The sequence below is a fragment of the Lolium perenne genome, chromosome 7 (genome assembly GCF_019359855.2).
Source record: "Lolium perenne isolate Kyuss_39 chromosome 7, Kyuss_2.0, whole genome shotgun sequence".
In the NCBI taxonomy this organism is placed as follows: Eukaryota; Viridiplantae; Streptophyta; class Magnoliopsida; order Poales; family Poaceae; genus Lolium; species Lolium perenne.
This window is the reverse complement of record NC_067250.2, coordinates 191708604-191722171: the sequence shown is the minus strand read 5'-3', so window position 1 is coordinate 191722171 and position 13568 is coordinate 191708604. Positions and strand designations below refer to the sequence as shown.

Below are 13568 nucleotides of genomic sequence, written 5' to 3'. Positions count from 1 at the left end.
AACTTGTCTTCGCGATGGAGGCTGCTACGGAACTCTTCGTGGAATATCGTCGGGTGTTTTAGGGTTTTCACGTCACGAGAGATTATATAGGCGAAGAGGCGGCGCAAGGGGGTTCCTGGGGGGCCCACCACATAGGCTGGCGCGGCCAGGGGGCCACCCGCGCCGCCATATGGTGTGGGGCCCCTGGGCCTCCTCTCCGGCTCCCCTTCGGTGTTCTGGTCCGTCTCGGTGAAATAAGATATTTGGCTTTTGTTTCGTCGAATTCCGAGAATATTGCCCGAACAGCCTTTCTGGAACCAAAAACAGCAGAAAACAGGAACTGGCACTTCGGTATCTTGTTAATAGGTTAGTTCCAGAAAATGCATCAAAACAATATAAAGTATGAATAAAACATGTAGGTATTGTCATAAAACTAGCATGAAACATAAGAAATTATAGATACGTTGGAGACGTATCAACAAGTAATAAAACTAAAGTAAATAAACTATATAAACTAAATAAAACTGGCAAAGAGATAGTTGTTTTTGGGTTTTGTGTGTGATTAAGTAAACAAAGTATTTTTGTATTTTCGGATGAAAATAGTGCTGCGAATAAAAAAGTCAGATAAATGCAATGGAAAGATGTTTCTTATGATTAAAATTGGACCGGGGTTCATGGTTTCACTTTTCTACTCTCTTTTTAAGTTGTAGTGGATAATAGCAATTCATCAATGAGATAATATTGGTGGAACTTCAATATGTGTTTGAAAAGCATTCATATGGGCATCACGTCCTAACATAGATATGATGCAACACATCTCTCTTACACTCCACTAGAAAGGAAAAACTCCAAGCAATCTTGTATTAAGAATTAATAGAGTATATCAATAAGTACTTTGACATGATGTTTGAATATCTAGTATGCTACCTTGAGCAAACAAGATTATCACTTTTGTCACATGATAATCATAGTACATGCTTTCAATTTATCCCTAATGAGGTAGCAAAGGAAAACGTAAATTTTGACTGAATACACTGAGGACTTATTTAATCTCCCATTGTCTCAACAAGCCTATGAGGAATTCAATGAATTGGAAATCATTTGTCAGAATAATACTGAGAAAATTCTCTTGGGGCAAAAGGATAACTGGTCTTATATTTGGGGAAATTCAGATTACTCTTCACACAAGGCTTATAAAGCTTTGATTGGATCACAACCAGCAATACCCCACTTTTTTGGCTTTGGAGGTCATCTTGTCAATCAAAACATAAATTCTTCTTCTAGCTGCTGCTCACTGACATGCTAAACACAAAAAACCTTCTTGTTGGGAGAAAAAGAATGGTGTAGCAAACTTATAATTGTGCTACATTGGACTGTGATAGAGAAGAAACTCTTCATCACCTTTTCTGGACTTGCCCCTTTGCAGAAAGATGTTGGGATTTTATATGCCCTATGAGACAAAGGAATCTTTCAGTACATGAGGCTTTTCAAGACTTAAAAGACAAAATGAAGCTGCCTTTCTCAATGGAAATAATTATCTTGGCTTCTTGGGCGTTGTGGATGTCCAGAAACAACAAGATCTTCAGAAATCAGAGGCCAAGTTTTCAAGGCTGGAAAGCTATTTATTTGGAGGAGCTAACACTGCTAGAGTTTAGAATGAAGAAAAAACATAAGACTTGTTTTGATACCTGGCTTGGTGCTCAACTTTAGTTCTAGCTTTCTTTTTTCTTTCTTTGTAAAAATGTGTGTACAACTTGTTTTTTAATATATAAAAATTGCAGTGGGAGCCTTTCCCACTGTTTTGCTTAAAAAAAGGAAAACGTAAAACCATACTAGATCATGAATTTGATGTCACTAAAACTATGCTACTCCATCCAATACACACATCTCCCCACACATGTTCTTACATACAAGTTGGACCAGAACAAGCACTTAAGAAAGGGGTACATAATATGCATAGATTAATACATCTTACACATAATAGATTCCAATCTCATATCACAATATCATAGAATAAAGATCCAGCACATTGGAATTGCATATATGACCATAATCATGTTGGGCGGCTCATATGGTACTAAGATCTATGAAGAACAAGATAGAAATAGATCAAGCTACTACCACAAAATCATAGTCAAGAGGTGGACTACTCCCCCTTCATCATGGTGTTGATGTGGAAGACGTTGGAGAAGGTGGAGATCCCTCCGGTGGCGGTTCTGGCTGAGTTTCCCCCTCCAATCTTCGATGATGTAGCCTTTGTTTTGGTGATTCTGTCTTTCGGCGGCTCTCTCCTCAAGGAAACTCTAGGGGGTCATACATATAGGGGTTTTTAGGTCAAACAGAGCCTGTGACGAAAGAATCAGGTGAAGCGGACCGTCGATGGAGAAAAGAGGGTGGATGGCGCGCCCACCCTTACTGGGAGCGCCACCACTGCTCTTTTGGGCCTCAGGCCCTCCATCCCGTGGTCCAAGCGCTCCAGATGCTTCTCGTGGTGAAATATTGATGTCCCCGAAATCCTAGCTCAAATTTTACTCCGTATAGGTCCCTGAAAGTGAAAATACACAAAACAAGTTTTTCATGTTTTGCAGAGTGATGACCCAAATAAAGGTGATCATTGGTAAATCCCCAGAATTTAATATAAAACATGGATATAACATGATATATGTTGCAAATATGTGGGAATATGTGTCAATAAAGTACAAAGTTCATGTATGTAGTTTACATGCATCAGCTTCGCTGTGGGGACACCAAAGAAACACTTTGTCGGGTTAAGTTTGATGTCATACCTATCGAGGTTGTCAAATGTTTCGCGTAGGTCGCCAATGAACGGTGCCTCGTGCTTCGTTATGATCACCACATCGTCAATGTAGACGTGGATGTTCCTGCCGATTTGATCTCCGAGGCAGTTACGCATCATCTGTTGGTACGTGGCACCCGCTTGTTTTTTTAGCCAGAAAGACATTGTTTCGTAGCAGAACACGCCGTAGGGTGTGATGAAGGCTGTTTTGTACTGGTCTTCAACCTTCAACCTGATCTAGTTGTAACTAGAATAAGCATCCATGAAGGAAAGACATTCATAGTCTCCGGTTGAGTCGACGATCTGGTCAATTTGCGGGAGCGGGAAGTGATCCTTTGGACAATGCATGTTGAGCGTGGTGAAGTCAACACACATGCAGAGTGTGTTTTTATTTTTTGTTTGGTACCGGCACTGAGTTGGCCACCCATGTCGACTGATTGATTTCTCTAATGAATTTGGCTTCGAGGAGCCGATGGAATTCCTTGGTTAGAGCTTTACATTTCGGCTCTACGAAAAAGCGAAGTGACTGCTTGACCGGTCTTGCACCAGGATTTATGTTGAGTGCGTGCTCGATGAGTTTCCTGGGAATACCTGGCACATCTACTGGACACCAGACGAAGATTTTCCAGCGCTCACGGAGGAACTCGACGAGTGCCACTTTCCTATGCGGCCCTAAGGTTGACTGCAACGAAGGTCGTTTTATTAGGGTTGGTGGGGTGAACTTGGACTTCTCGCATATCCTTGGCAGAGTCGAAAGCTTGGTTGGGTATGACTTTCTTTGCCTCTGGCAACACATCGTGGGGCAAGTAAGGGATGGCAAGAGGTGCCCCGGTGCAGCCAGTGCCATCCGTCATCACCAACCCCGACATTGCCCCCACGCTCCATACCGGCTTGGCTCTTTGGTAGGTGTTGCATGCCCCAGGCTTGGGTGAGCCAGTTGAGCGGCCACGGACAAACTATCTTACTTATTAGAGCATGTCTAACAGGCCCCGTATTTTTTCGCTCCTTAAAACGCGAGTAGAGGGTCCTGTATTCACTTTTCGCCGGCCGAAAACTCGTCCGAGCTAGCAGACCCCGTATCCCCACCCCGTAAAACAGAATATTTCAGCTTTACGGGGTGAGGATACGGGGTCTGCTAGCTCGGACGAGTTTTCAACCCCTCAAAACAGGGTTTTTAACAAATTGGATATTAGAACCAACACAACATTCACATAAAATAAATGTTTTACATCACACAATAATCGTCATAATTATTGCAATAATGTTTTTCGGAAATGTCAACAAATGTTCTAATGGAAGAATTAAACAAATAACAAATCTTTCACACATACAACAATAGGAAATGAATGTTTCACACATACAACAATAGGAAATGAATGTAATAACTCATTGGCCATGCAACTACCAGTGGTGATCAATCAGATCTTGGATGAGCTGGTGATGAGTCTCGGTATTTTCAATGCCTCGATGAGCTGCAAGAAAAGCTTCAATCCGATCAGGGGTTCCTCTCGGGCTGCACTCGGGTGCCAACATTGTCATAGAAACATGACAAGTGCAAACCTCTTTCATCTTCAATGATCATGTTGTGAAGAATCACACAACATGTCATGATATCAACAAGAGTTTCCTTGTCCCAAAACCTTGCAGGACCTCGGACAATTGCAAATTTTGCTTGCAAGACACCAAAAGCTCTCTCAATATCCTTGCGGCATGCCTCTTGATTTTTGGTGAAGCAAACTTCCTTTCTTGTCAAAGCCTTGTCCTTTTTCTCTTTTATGGACTTGACAAGAGTTGCATAGTTAGGGTAAATACCATCTGTGAGATAGTACCCCATGGTGTACTCATTATTCATAACTTTGTAGTTACAAGTTGGTGCTTCACCCTTAACTAGTCTTGCAAACAAAGGGGATCTTTTCAAGATGTTGATGTAGTTGAGTGTCCCCGGCAGTCCAAAAAAAGCATGCCAAATCCATAAGTCTTGAGAGGCCACAGCTTCAAGAACAATGGTAGCATCACGGCTTTTGCCACAATACATTCCATGTCATGCTTTTGGACAATTTTTCCATGTCCAATGCATGCAATCCAAACTACCAAGCATCCCCGGCCACCCCCTCTTTTCATTGATCTCCATGAGCCTTTTCGTATCTTCCTCATTTGGAGCTCGGAGATACGTCTCTCCATACAACTTGATCACCATCTTGGCAAACATACGCACGCAATCTATGGTTGTTTGTACACCAATGCGAAGGTACTCATCGGTATAATCTGCCGGTATACCGTATGCAATCACCCTCATTGCGGCAGATATTTTCTGATATGGGCTAAATCCCATGACTTGGGCAGCGTTTCTTCTTTGCTTGAAATAATCGCAATTAGCCTCGCGATCTCTGACTATTCTCTCGAACAAAGTCCTACGCATTCGGTACCTTCTACGGAAGAGGCAGGGAGGATAGGTCGGTACCTCGGCAAAATAATCTTGCATCAGTTGTTCGTGGCCGAGTGCGCGGTTCCGCGGAATGCACATACGCCCCATCACGGATCCTTTCCTCTGATCCAGCAGCTTGGCGCGGTCCTCCATGTGCTTCATGCCGAACAGGAGCAGCATCATCTCCGTCTCGTCGTCGTTGAGCACCTCCTCGAGGTCCGAATCGTCGGAATCCGACGAGGACCAATCGGTCGACGAATCGTCCAAATCCACCATGTGCACATCCTCCGAAGCCATCTACCACGGTGAAGCATACATCAGCCCCAAACACGTCCATTTTACCGGCGAGAACGAAGAAGAACGTGGCGGAATACTCACCGGCGAAAACAGCGGAGAAGACCGCGGCGGGGGTGCGGCAGCGCGCGCGGAGGGACGCAGATCTTCGGCGGGGGTGCGGCGGAGGTGCGGCGGGCGTCAACGCAGCTCGGCGCGGCTCGGCGGGCGGCGGAGGGGTGCGGATCTGACGGATTCCGGCGGCGGCGCGCGGGTGGCTGCGGCGGCACGCGGGGGAAAACGGGTGGGGGGAACTGAAATGTCCACGCGCGGTTTCGGAAATGCGATACTGGTTTGGCCCTCTATCCCCGCTCCCACCCCTCACAAGTAGGGGGCGAAGACCCACCCCGTAATCGAAAACAGCAAAAATCGGAGCGGGGACCATTTTTACGGGGCCTGCTAGACGGCCGGGTAGAACCGAAACCCGTATTCCGGCGGTTATTATACGAATTTGGCCCTTTTAAGGGGTCTGTTAGACATGCTCTTAGCATCTTGTACTCCTCACAGAGAATGGTTGTGTTATGTCTAAGTCATAAGGGCTGATTGATTCATCAAAACAGAAAGCTAGACTGTGGTAATGTTGATTTTGTCTTAACTGTTAAGAATAGCCAACACAAGAATCCCTAAGAATAAGAACTAATTAATTTCCTGGAAAACTACTCAGCCTCACAACAATTAATCTCACAGAGTCACAGCTAGACATCACATATCATAGTTTCAGAACCGTGCTTGAAATCCTTCCTACCTTTGTATTTTTTTTTTGTGCTTCAGCTAAACTTCAAATCAATCGAAAATTAAAATGATCATTTGTGTATTCCTATTCAAAGATGTTCCTTAAGTAATAATTGCATAATCCTGAGAAAGGGGATACAGAACAGTATGGCCTACACAATCCGGATTTCACGTTGTATGTCGTGTGCACCAATGGTGTCAGGAGTAGTGGATGAAAATGAGTCCTTAGATCTTGATCTTGATGACCTTGATGATCTCGCTGATGCTGTTGGCGAGCCGTTTTTGGAAGATTTCTTCCTTCTGGTCTTCCTGGGTGGCTTTGGTATGTCAGGGTACGGGGTTGCCTCCTGGCCGCTATTTTCAGGAAGTATGCCGTATGGCGATATGTCTCGAGGCTGGTCAAAATCTGCCAAAGAACTCCAAAAAATCAGAGGACAAATATACGATGGTAGCCGGTGGATCTCCAAAGTGTTGGCAAATTTTGGAAATTACATGTCCATGATAAAATTCATTCTTTGTGATTGAGCTGTAATGGTGCCAGAAATATAGTCATGCGTTTAGTTAGGTGGGCATGTAACGTTCATGTCAGAGTTACCATAATACAAATAGCTACATAAAAAACATTGTAGGTATTATTATGAAGTTAAAATCTTATACTACTACTAATTTAGTCCATGATGCACCCATTAGTCTGCCTGGTCCACCAGCCCAGTTGTTTAATAGCATCGTGTGTTCCTGCAACTCTGAATCTCTGATACCACGTCATGATTAATTCATGAACCAACGGAAGATTGCTAAGCATATATAGCAACATGAGAGCACGTCCCTAGGACAACCAACGGCAAATTCCCTTCCCCATTTACACATGCCACTATAATAAACAAGGCATGATCTTACTAAATAAGAACAGGACAGAATCTTCATCCTATGATGGAAACAGAAGCAAATGAGACCAAAACATGTGCGCCACTTGCACGAACTGAAGATCTGAAAATACCTTGAGAAGTCCAGGAGGTTCCTGTAGATGGTGAGAAGTTGTTCAACGTGGAAAAATCCGGTGAACCCTTCATGTCGTTCATCTGTAAATTGAGGACAATTGGGACTATGTCAGGTTCCTACTAAGCCATGACTCATCAACCAGGCAGTGGGACGTCGCAAGAGTTTGAACAGTTCTGAATTCTGTCAGGTATGTACCCAGCTAGGAGAAGAAGCAGCACTCCCCGTTGGGCTATCCCAACCGATATGCGCGACATGCTTCACGTCTGTTGGATATCCAATGTCCATCTCTTGCTCCTTCACCACTGCAATCATGGTGTTCACAGGAGAAGGGTGAATGGAGCGATATAGGGAAAAGGAAGTATGCAACTGAACTATGATCTTCAGAATCAAGACAAAAAGAATATCGCGTACCGAAGATCTGAGAGATGACCCTGAGGCCCTTGAAGACCCCTTTCATCTTGTAAGCCATGGGTAGATGTTGTTCACAGCAACGTACTGAAGCCCTTTGGAAACAAAAACACAAGTAACCAAGGTGAGCAATGGGCTGTTCTTGCTGAAAGAACTTACATCAGCAGCTGGATCTTACGATCCAAAGTTAGATCGATTTGCATAGTACACAAAAGAAGAAATGGTAGATGGGTAAAAAGAGTTGTGCGAACCTCAAGATAGAAGGTGAAGATGAAGATGTTGATACCCCTGCCTCTTCTTGCTTGTTCAATTTGGACATTAGGAGTAGGCAGCATTTGCATTACCTCCCATCCTTTATCTTCGGCAATGGCATTACAGACATCATCCACAGGAAGACTTTATTTGCTAGGACTTGTAGAAAGTTGCCAGCACATAAAGCAGTACTGGCATCAGGAAAGGAATAAAGAAAGGAGCTGTCTAATTATATGATTATGCTAATGCTAAATGCTTGCATAAAACTAATGATAATATCTATCGATCATAATCTCTTGTCTTCAGGCAATAGTAGTACTTTGAGTTGTCAGTAATTGTCTGGGATAAAATTTGAAGTAATAAATAAACGCCAAGTGAATACAGATTGAGGATTTGTGTCCAAACTGAAACTTCCACCATGATTCATGGCTTTAGTTTTAAACAGAAGGCTCGAAAGCCCAGCTTTGAATTAACAAAGCCATCAACCGGCTAGGAGTTACAACAGGACACCACACCACACACGCACACCACGGCAGGACAGATACACGGGTACATACAGAACGAATTACAACACTGCACTACGAGCGAGGATAAGCTTGCAGGAGTGCAGACCGCCGCTGTTCGACACCAAGGACACCGACCGGAGGCACGGCGAGGCACTGCCCGGAGCAGAATTGTAGTCTTGATTCCGAGGAGAACAGCCAGAACTCCGAGCACCAGAAGCACCAACCTGTTCTCATGCCGAAGAGGGCCCCTGCCCTCTCGCCTGGTTCGAAGGCGTCGAACCATCGGACATGAGAGAGGCTCACCCGAGAGCCGCAGAGGTGTTGGGCTCCGGCCCCGACGCCACCCTGGAGAGACTACCTTGACAAGGATCACACCATACCGGCCGCACTGCCGAGCACTTGGACATCCACCAACGACGAGAAATCCGCCGGGAGCACCTGCAGAGGACGGGGCGGACTATCGTCGACGCACGCATACGGGCTAGAGATCACCGCAGCTGCTCAAGGACCGACATTGCCCAAAGCTGCAACCTTCAGCTCCGCCAACCTACCGAAACCTCCCCAGGCGGCGCCTCCAAGAAGGTCACGGCGCAGCAGCACGTCGCCGCCGCCCAATCAACAAGATTTTGGACTTTCGTCCGGGAGGTGGGGGGAGGATGAGCAGGAGCCCAGGACAGCAGCTACTACCTCAGAACCGACGTGAACCGTAGCTCCACGCCGCAGACGCCGCCCGCCGCCGCCTCACATCCCGAGGAGTCGAGGACGCCGGACCGAGGCACCCACCACGATGCCCGCCGCAGGACATCGGGGGAGACGAACCAGCGCCCTCGCTGCTCGCCGACCTGACGCATCGAGGCCACCCACCCGAGGCAGCCCTGATGAGGCCCAGACCTAGGCCCGCTAGCCCAGATCTGGGCCCGCCGCCGCCACCCATGGCCACGGCGCGCCGTCGCAGGGCCGCGCCCGCCGGCCGAAGCCGAAGCTGCGCCGCCACCCCGCCGGAGAAGCGCCTTCACCGCGCCGTGGTCGGAGCCACCGCGCCGCCGCGCCGACGAGAAGCACGGCGCCCCGCCGACCGCGCCGGCCCGCGCCACCACAGCCACGCAGGGGAGAGAGAAGCCCCGCCGCCGCCGGCGCCCCGGGGCTTTGCACGGCGACGCCCTCTGGCGGCGGCGAGGGAGGGGCGGGGGGAGGAGGGGCTGGAGTTGGGGAAGGCTAGGGTTTCGCCCTACGCTCGCGGGAGCGACAGGACGAAACGGTTCCCGCTCAATGTAGGCGAACCCATTCATGGCTTTAGTTAGCGGCCCAATGTTCTTCTCTAACAATATGCATACACAAACCATTTGATCATGAAAATCGCCCTTACTTCAGACAAGACGAACATGCATAGCAACTCACATGATATTCAACAAAGGTAAAAATTGATGGTGTCCCCAGAAACATATTCAGCCGCAATCTAACTGTCAGGGTATAGGTGCATTGTTCTGAAGTTCTGGGCCACTCATTCTTCCCTGTACACGGGCTGTTGTCTGACAGACACAGCTAATAATCCCAACAGGTGGATTACATTATGCGAGATCGATGCAGCCACGTTGAGGAACAGGCTTGTGAATCAGTCAAGAACCGTGTTGTCTGGATGCTCCCAGATCTCGAAAACCCACGTAACATTTTCTAGCCAAACTGATCCGTTATGCACTGTCATTTACGTTAGGACTTTGATCATTTCTGTCACTATGACCGGCCCTAATCTCAGTTTCACCATTTGATCGATCAAAATCTCAATCTCGTCACTACTCTGTTTGAGCACTTCTCAGTTTTGTTATTCTGTCAACTCTCCACCGTTAGTATGTAATCAATATTGCCATTTGGAGGGTGCAAGCAGTTAGGAACCCCGCATTTAGTATGTCAAAGGTGCTGATAATTCAATATTTGGAATTACTAACTGTTAGAGTAAAGAACCTATTTATTTTAAGATGATGAATATTTATGGATTTGTGGCTCTATAGAAACAACATTATCAAACATTTTGTTCGAGTTTGAGATAATGATTTTTCCTGATCAGCCCTTAGGATCCTAATCTCTTTATATAACAAAGGTAGAGAGTTGACGGAATGGCCAAAATGAGAAGACTCTAAGGGAGCAGTGGCAAGATTGAGATTTCGATCGGTCAAATAGAAAAATTGAGATTACGTCCATTAGGGTTCCTCTGCCTCCCGTTGACGGCCGCCTCCGATCTGGCTGCCTCTGTGGCCTTCGGGCCATGGAGGTGCGGCGGATCGCGGCTCTCGTCAGCGGGAGGGCTCCGTTTCCCAGTTTTGGGAGCTTCGTTACCCGTCTTTAGGGTTTCTGTTTGTAGGGGCGACACTCAGATGGTGGTGGCGGCATCTCATGCAATAATGTTCCCTGGCTCAACCCCATCTCGACGGCAACGTCGAGAAGCTTCTGATGTGTCTTTTGTGCCGCGCCCGGGCACGAGTCACCAGTCCTCGAGGTCCGGTTCAGGTCGGGAACCGGCGCCCCGCTGAAGTGCACCGGCGCAGCGCCGGAGGCGAACTGCGATGCCATGTGGATCTGCAAGGGTGCAGGCGTTCCAGGACGCAGTTGGGAACTTACCGAGCTCACGACGAGGTCGGGGGAGCGGCGCCGACGATCCTCTCTTGCTTGACGCGGAGCATGGCCTCCGCTAGGCTGGGATGGAGGCCTACTTGCGCGCCGCCTTTCAGCTGCATCTGCCACGCGATGTGCTGGGCGACCTCCACATGTTGGGCGGCGGTGGCCGCTGCATTCTTCTCCTTAAGATTCTTGCACCGGCTGCGACACTTCGTGGCCTCGATGCTTTTCTCCTCCTTGGACAACACCATCTTTGCCGCTTTCGGCTTAGCTTCCCGGCCACCGGTGGCGGGGCTTTGATTCGGCCGGAGATGTGGCCTCCATTGGGGCTATGGGGGAGTCCGGGGTGGCAGCTGCGAGGGTTCCCTCGGAATCCATGGTGGACGTGGCGACGAGGACGTCCATCGCTATGGCCTGGACTGTTGGCGCCGGTCTACTTTGATTTTTCACGCTGGGAATGGCCACTAGCGGGAATGTTATCAGCATCCCTGACATTGACGCGCGGGTCCTACGTGAGTTTCGGTGGTCACTCGGCGCGTTCGCGCAGCGTCCGCCGAGACGTAAACTAGACGCATATTTGGGCTAGATTTGCGTCTCCGTGGACAACCCGAACACTATGCGTCGGACCGCTGGGCCGGGTCCCAAACGCATTTTTCATCCGCGCGGTCCATTTGCGTTGCCCCATTGAAGATGCCCTAACCACTAATTTGTAAAAGACATAGCCAAACAAGCGCTAGCCATCAGCAGGCTGTAGCTATAGCCAATAAAAAATTTCGTCAATGCTGAAAATTTTCCTAAATGTAACATTTTTTTTTATGTATGTAGCTTTTCAAAACCATGACATCGTTTTGCAACATTTCTCTGCAAAACATCCAATATTTTTGTCTAACTTGTTACAAGAATACATATGTAATATTGGTGCAATCTATCGTATCATAGAAAAATTATTGTACCATTTTGCCCATACTTACATAACAAAAAACTATACACACATGTAGAAAATCACAACGTTGTACGTAAAATCAACAAAAATCTCCAAAAGTTGACCTTCCCCGATGACCATGGAGGCAGTGCCATGGCCAATTCAAGCTCACCGGCCACCGATCCACCACGCAGGAGGTGAGGCGAAGCAAAATCGAACAAAGCTTAATCAATCCCTCACAAGGCGTGGTCATGTACAAGTCCGGTGGCGTATGGGGGTGCCAAGCTCCACCATGGCGTCCTGCAAGAAAACAGGTGGCAGACGCTCAGCTCGCGGGAGAGTGACGCGAGGCAGGAGAAGCGGAAGCCGCCGCAGGAGGGGCTTGGAGGGCTACACGTGCTAGTCGAGGCGCTAGCGCTCGACTACGCGTAGGCGGGGATGAATACAAGGAGGCGGAGGTGGATTGGGTACAATACAACACGCGATGGTGCTCTGTTTCTTCCAATTCCAGGGCCGGTCGGCCCCTCCCCTCTCCTCTCCGGTTGCGGCCGGCGTTGAGAAGGTGAGGGTCCCTCCCTATACAGCAAGTAGTCTAGGTGTAGTAGTAGACTAGGTTTAGTTTTTCGTCCAGGTTGTGCTTTGATTTGCCTCAATGGCGTTTGGCGAGATGCCGCGGGGTCTTCCCGTCCTGCTGCCGTCGCGCAGCGCTGGATGGTCGCCGGAACCTCCTCCCCGAGAGCTTCCGAGGTGGGAGCCCAGCGTGGGGGCTGGATCTGGCGGGACCTCTCCCAATAAGCGCGGTTGCAGTTCAGTTGGGGTCAAGGAGGGCGTTGCTCTTCTTCCATGCCGTCGAGGTGGCGGGGGAAAGGAGGAGATTGATGCCAATTTTGACTGCAGATCTGAACTGCAGTGGGGAATCTTCGTTGCTGCAGGTGTGCTAGTTCTTCTTTGGAGCTTATTCTCGGTAGCCCTTCGATGGCTTCATGCTGTCTTGCTGCCGACCATGATAGTCGAAAGGCGACTGCTCCATGCCTCGATGCCTACGGTGCTACACCTACTTGGAAGGCATCAGGATTTCAACCTCCAGGCCGGCGTGCCTTCATGGAGGCTCTCTCGATCCAGTGCGGCGTTCCACGGCTGCTTCATCCCAAGTGGTCATCTCCCCGGCGATGAAGCGGACGGCCTGGATGCCCAAATCGAAGATCGATGGCGGAAGACCTGATTGCAATCTTACTCTTTGGATTAGGGTCTATCCTGAAAACAGTGAGGACCATGTTGTATTTTCTGTTTCCCCTGAGGTTCTCACTGTAATTTGTTTCCCACCGCTTTGCTATAAATGCAGTAACTAGGCCTAGAGGGGCCTTTCCCTGTTCCAAAAAAAAAAAAAAAAAAAAACAACACGCGATGGTGGGGGTGTAGCTGGAGAGAGACGGATGCGCGCGCGAGCAACAACGCTCTCGGCCGATGCAGAGCAGGCGGCGCAAGGCGGGTGCAGCGGCACAATAAAAATAGAGTGAGGTGAGAGAGCACTCTGCGCGCAGGAGTTGGGCGTTGGCCCGCTGCTGGTTGTAAGATAGAGTTTTCCAAAAACTATATATATAACCC

The 13568-nt window shown here is 48.2% G+C and overlaps 1 protein-coding gene across 1 annotated transcript; it reads right to left on the bottom strand.

Moving 5' to 3' along the window:
- Window positions 1–6170: 6170 nt before the first annotated feature.
- LOC127312506 (uncharacterized) lies at window positions 6171–8235 on the bottom strand. The gene is made up of 5 exons (XM_051343021.2): window positions 7925–8235; window positions 7677–7768; window positions 7461–7567; window positions 7264–7345; window positions 6171–6672 (listed from the first exon to the last, which is right to left on the bottom strand). Exons 1-5 carry the CDS (start codon window positions 7990–7992, stop codon window positions 6419–6421), a joined length of 603 nt encoding a protein of 200 aa, XP_051198981.1. The 5' UTR covers window positions 7993–8235; the 3' UTR covers window positions 6171–6418.
- Between the last annotated feature and the right edge of the window lie 5333 nt (window positions 8236–13568).

Excerpts from the sequence above, each read along its gene's own strand:
- LOC127312506 (XM_051343021.2), bottom strand. The coding sequence starts at position 7,992 with ATGTCCAAATTGAACAAGCAAGAAGAGGCAGGGGTATCAACATCTTCA. Across the intron at positions 7,769-7,924 it reads TCTTCACCTTCTATCTTGAG|GGCTTCAGTACGTTGCTGTG; the intron begins GTTCGCACAACT and ends TTGTTTCCAAAG. Across the intron at positions 7,346-7,460 it reads CTGCTTCTTCTCCTAGCTGG|ATGAACGACATGAAGGGTTC; the intron begins GTACATACCTGA and ends CTCAATTTACAG.